The 3,412-nt window shown below is 46.8% G+C and overlaps 1 protein-coding gene across 1 annotated transcript; it reads left to right on the top strand.

The window, feature by feature from the left end:
• The first annotated feature begins 1,868 nt into the window (after positions 1-1,868).
• id1 (inhibitor of DNA binding 1, HLH protein) lies at positions 1,869-3,111 on the top strand. The gene is made up of 2 exons (XM_041956307.1): positions 1,869-2,333; positions 2,556-3,111. Exons 1-2 carry the CDS (start codon positions 1,971-1,973, stop codon positions 2,589-2,591), a joined length of 399 nt encoding a protein of 132 aa, XP_041812241.1. The 5' UTR covers positions 1,869-1,970; the 3' UTR covers positions 2,592-3,111.
• The last annotated feature ends 301 nt before the right edge of the window (positions 3,112-3,412 follow it).

Here is a 3,412-nt window from a genome sequence, read left to right as displayed (position 1 = left end):
ATTAGCTAAATGCATGATCTATTCTACACTGTTAAACTCTAATTCCTGCAAATGCATGAAATCAAGTTTTCAGTGGTGGAATGTAAGTGGCTCAAGAAAATGTACTCAAGTTCAATTTTAAGGTCCTACTACTACTTTACTTGAGTTCTTCTCTTTCCTGCTACATTATACTTCCACTTCACTACATTTTGGAGACAAATATTGCATTTTTTTTTCATTTCACAGCTGCAGTTACTTTGCAGATAACCAATGCAAAACAAAAATCATAATACATTATGATATATTCTTAAAGATTAAGCTACCCAGCAGTATGTAAAGTAGTTAAAATTAGCTCTTAGCTGCACGTGTACCAGCACATGCACACATTCGTGCAGCAATAATTATAATCTGGTAGTATAATACTTTTGATTTTAAAATTAGCCATCCTGCATAATGATTACTTTCTCTTAGTGCTTGAGGTATATTTTGATGCTAATAGTTGCTTCAGTTAGAGTTTAAATGCAAAACTTTTACTAATAACGGAGTGTTTTTATAATGTGGTATTGCAACTTTTTTCAAGATCTGAGTACTTGCTCCTCCACTGTGACTCTTTAGTGGCCACAGGGACATACAGTAGTCACAGCGGGCCGTGTGGAGGAATGCAACCCCTATTTAGTGTGAAAATGCGGTAACCGCATAACGCCAGCCGTCCTCCTCCTCCGTCCCTCCGCCGCTAAGCGGTCGACAGCGGCGCCTCTGCAGGTGCGCTCGGCTTTAATCTCACCCCGCTGCTTAAAGGTGATAAATGAACGACAAAGCTCCGGAGCCGGTTTGTTCTCAGGGCTCCGCGCGCCACGCAGGTGAATGGAGGACTGCGTAGCGCGAGCTCTCTTGTTTGACGTCTCCATGGAGACCGCCCGAGCGGCGCCAGGCTGACAGGCGTCAAGGCTCGGATGAATGGGTGACGTCACCGCGCTGGCGCCTGCCAGTCTGCTCGGGCTTGTTTGGACAATCTGGGGGGAAGATTCAGAACAGAGCGATGCGATCTGAGTGTGCACACAAGGCTGAGCACACACTGCAGCAACATGTGAAGGAATCCGTGAAGCGTCCTTCAGCACATAGAGGCAGCAAAAAGAGACGCATAAAGACAGCTTTGACTTCACCAAGCACGGATTTTTGTCCAGGGGCGAGTGGTGTGGGAATGACCGCGCAGCAGATGTTCTAAAACAAGCGACGATCTGTCCTCAAATAGCAACGTTTAAAATGTTACTAATGATCTGATAAACTGGATAAACCGCTAATCTGTTTAGTGACTGCATTCCACACAGTTTACAAAAAAACCATTCAAAACAAACTTCATCATCCTGAACTAATTGAAGTGAACAAAAAGTGAATCTGTTCCCACAATTGTTCGGTCAGTCGTCTTACTTTACTGTACTATTGTCATCCACATGTGCGGCGCCATCGACAATTGTGAGCGGCAAATCTAGGGCACTGTGGCAGCCTAATTATCATTTGCCATTCATCCTATTCATCCTGTCCCATCCCACACACATTCTCACAGTACATACCGAGGCATTCACCACCCCTTGACTGTCCCCAGGCAATCTACACCTGCAGAGTCCCCAAGCCATGGACAGCTGGATTCCCACATATTACCCATAAAAGACACACATTTGTTTCCATTTGTAACGCCATCCCTCAAACAGATTGTAAATCCCGATAACCAGGCGAGCGCATTCATTGGTTAAAAGTGCTGTTGTGGACCGACCCATCAATCCAAGCGCAGCCCTCTCATTGGCTTGCTGGCTTCAAACAGGACGACTCTGGCACGCCCCCTGCTCCCGCTCCGCTATAAAGCCGAGGCGGCTTGCCCATGTGGATGTTGCGAACTGTCAACATTGCCTCTTTTACATCTCTAAGAGGAGGAGAAGCCTCGTTGCTCAACTAATCCTTTTCCCTCGTCATCTTTGGAAACTACACTAATCAACATGAAGGTTGTCGGATCTACCTGCGCCCTGAAGAGCAAGGTCGGCGGCGAGGACATGGTGCGCTGCCTGTCCGACCAGAGCCTGACCATCTCCAAGTGCAAGATCCCGCTGCTGGACGAGCAGATGAGCGTATTCCTCCAGGACATGAACAGCTGCTACAGCAAGCTGAAGGAGCTCGTGCCTACCCTGCCCACCAACAAGAAGGCCAGCAAGGTGGAAATCCTGCAGCACGTTATCGACTACATCTGGGACCTGCAGGTCGAGCTGGACGAGCCGGAGAAGAGCCGCCAGCTCTCCGTCAGCAGCGTCCCCCGCACGCCGCTGACCACCCTGAACGCAGAGCTCGCCAGCATCGCAGTGGAGGTAAATATCTCCTCATATTTGCTGCAGAATATACCAGAGAGCTGCTCAATGTTCTCAGAACTGAATGCAGCATTGTTACATGTGTGTTTGAATGTCAGTACTCGTGCGTAAAGTTGCCAGTCCCGTGCGTAAAAGTTGTCTTTGCGCCCCGCTTTGCTTCTGATTGCTCTCTATCCGTGTAACGCAGATGTACTAACCAGCCTTCTCTTCTTCCCTCTCCAGAATGGATGCTCAGATGACAGGATTATGTGCCGTTAAGAGCCCGTGGAGCATCGCACCATCACCCCACAGCGAGCACCGCGAAGAACGAACAAGGCTACCTGATGTGGCGACCACATCAATTAAAAAAACCTTGAACTGTGTAGGGACGTTTCAAACTCCCAAATGCTAGAAAAACACCGTTGTGTGGACACCCTCCGTCGGAGAGGATCTCTGTCACTCAGGGCTCTCGATTCATCAGAGGGCCCTGGGAGAAGAAGGTCGGCGGGGTCCAGATAGAGACTGGGTTAGCCGGGGGACCAAGACGAGTTCTGTGCAACTGGCGTCGCTTGTTGCTTGTAGAGTTTCTCGAGAAAACTGATGTTTCTGTTACGCTCTTTGTATCTTGTGTAAACCATATAGATAATTCAACATTTTGTTTAAGAAAAAAAAAGTAAATTTCTCAGATTCCTGAGCGACAAACTGTATTGTATATTACAATGCCACATTATGTGAAGATATTGTTTTCTTACAATGTACCTTATTGGTGTTTTTATTAAAACAAGACAATTATTTTTGACCATGAATTCTTCTGTGTCATTGTGTTTGTGTGTGTGTGTGTGTGAGGAGGGAGAATATATATATATATAGTGCTGGATCATCCGGGGAGTTTTAGTGTTGATCCCTTTACATTAATTAGAACCGCAGTGGTGAAACATGACATTTTGGTGGTTATTATTGGCTGTTATAGCCTAATTATCACTGGGAGAAATGGCAGGCCCGCTCATTTCCATCTGAATAGCTTATCTCGTTGCTGACTGGAGTGCTGGGGGAGTGCAGAGTGGCTGTCACTAAAAAGTGCTACACCTCGAAGAAGCTGT

This window comes from Chelmon rostratus, chromosome 2 (assembly GCF_017976325.1).
Source record: "Chelmon rostratus isolate fCheRos1 chromosome 2, fCheRos1.pri, whole genome shotgun sequence".
Classification (NCBI taxonomy): domain Eukaryota; kingdom Metazoa; phylum Chordata; class Actinopteri; order Chaetodontiformes; family Chaetodontidae; genus Chelmon; species Chelmon rostratus.
This window is presented reverse-complemented; position numbering and strand designations above follow the sequence as displayed.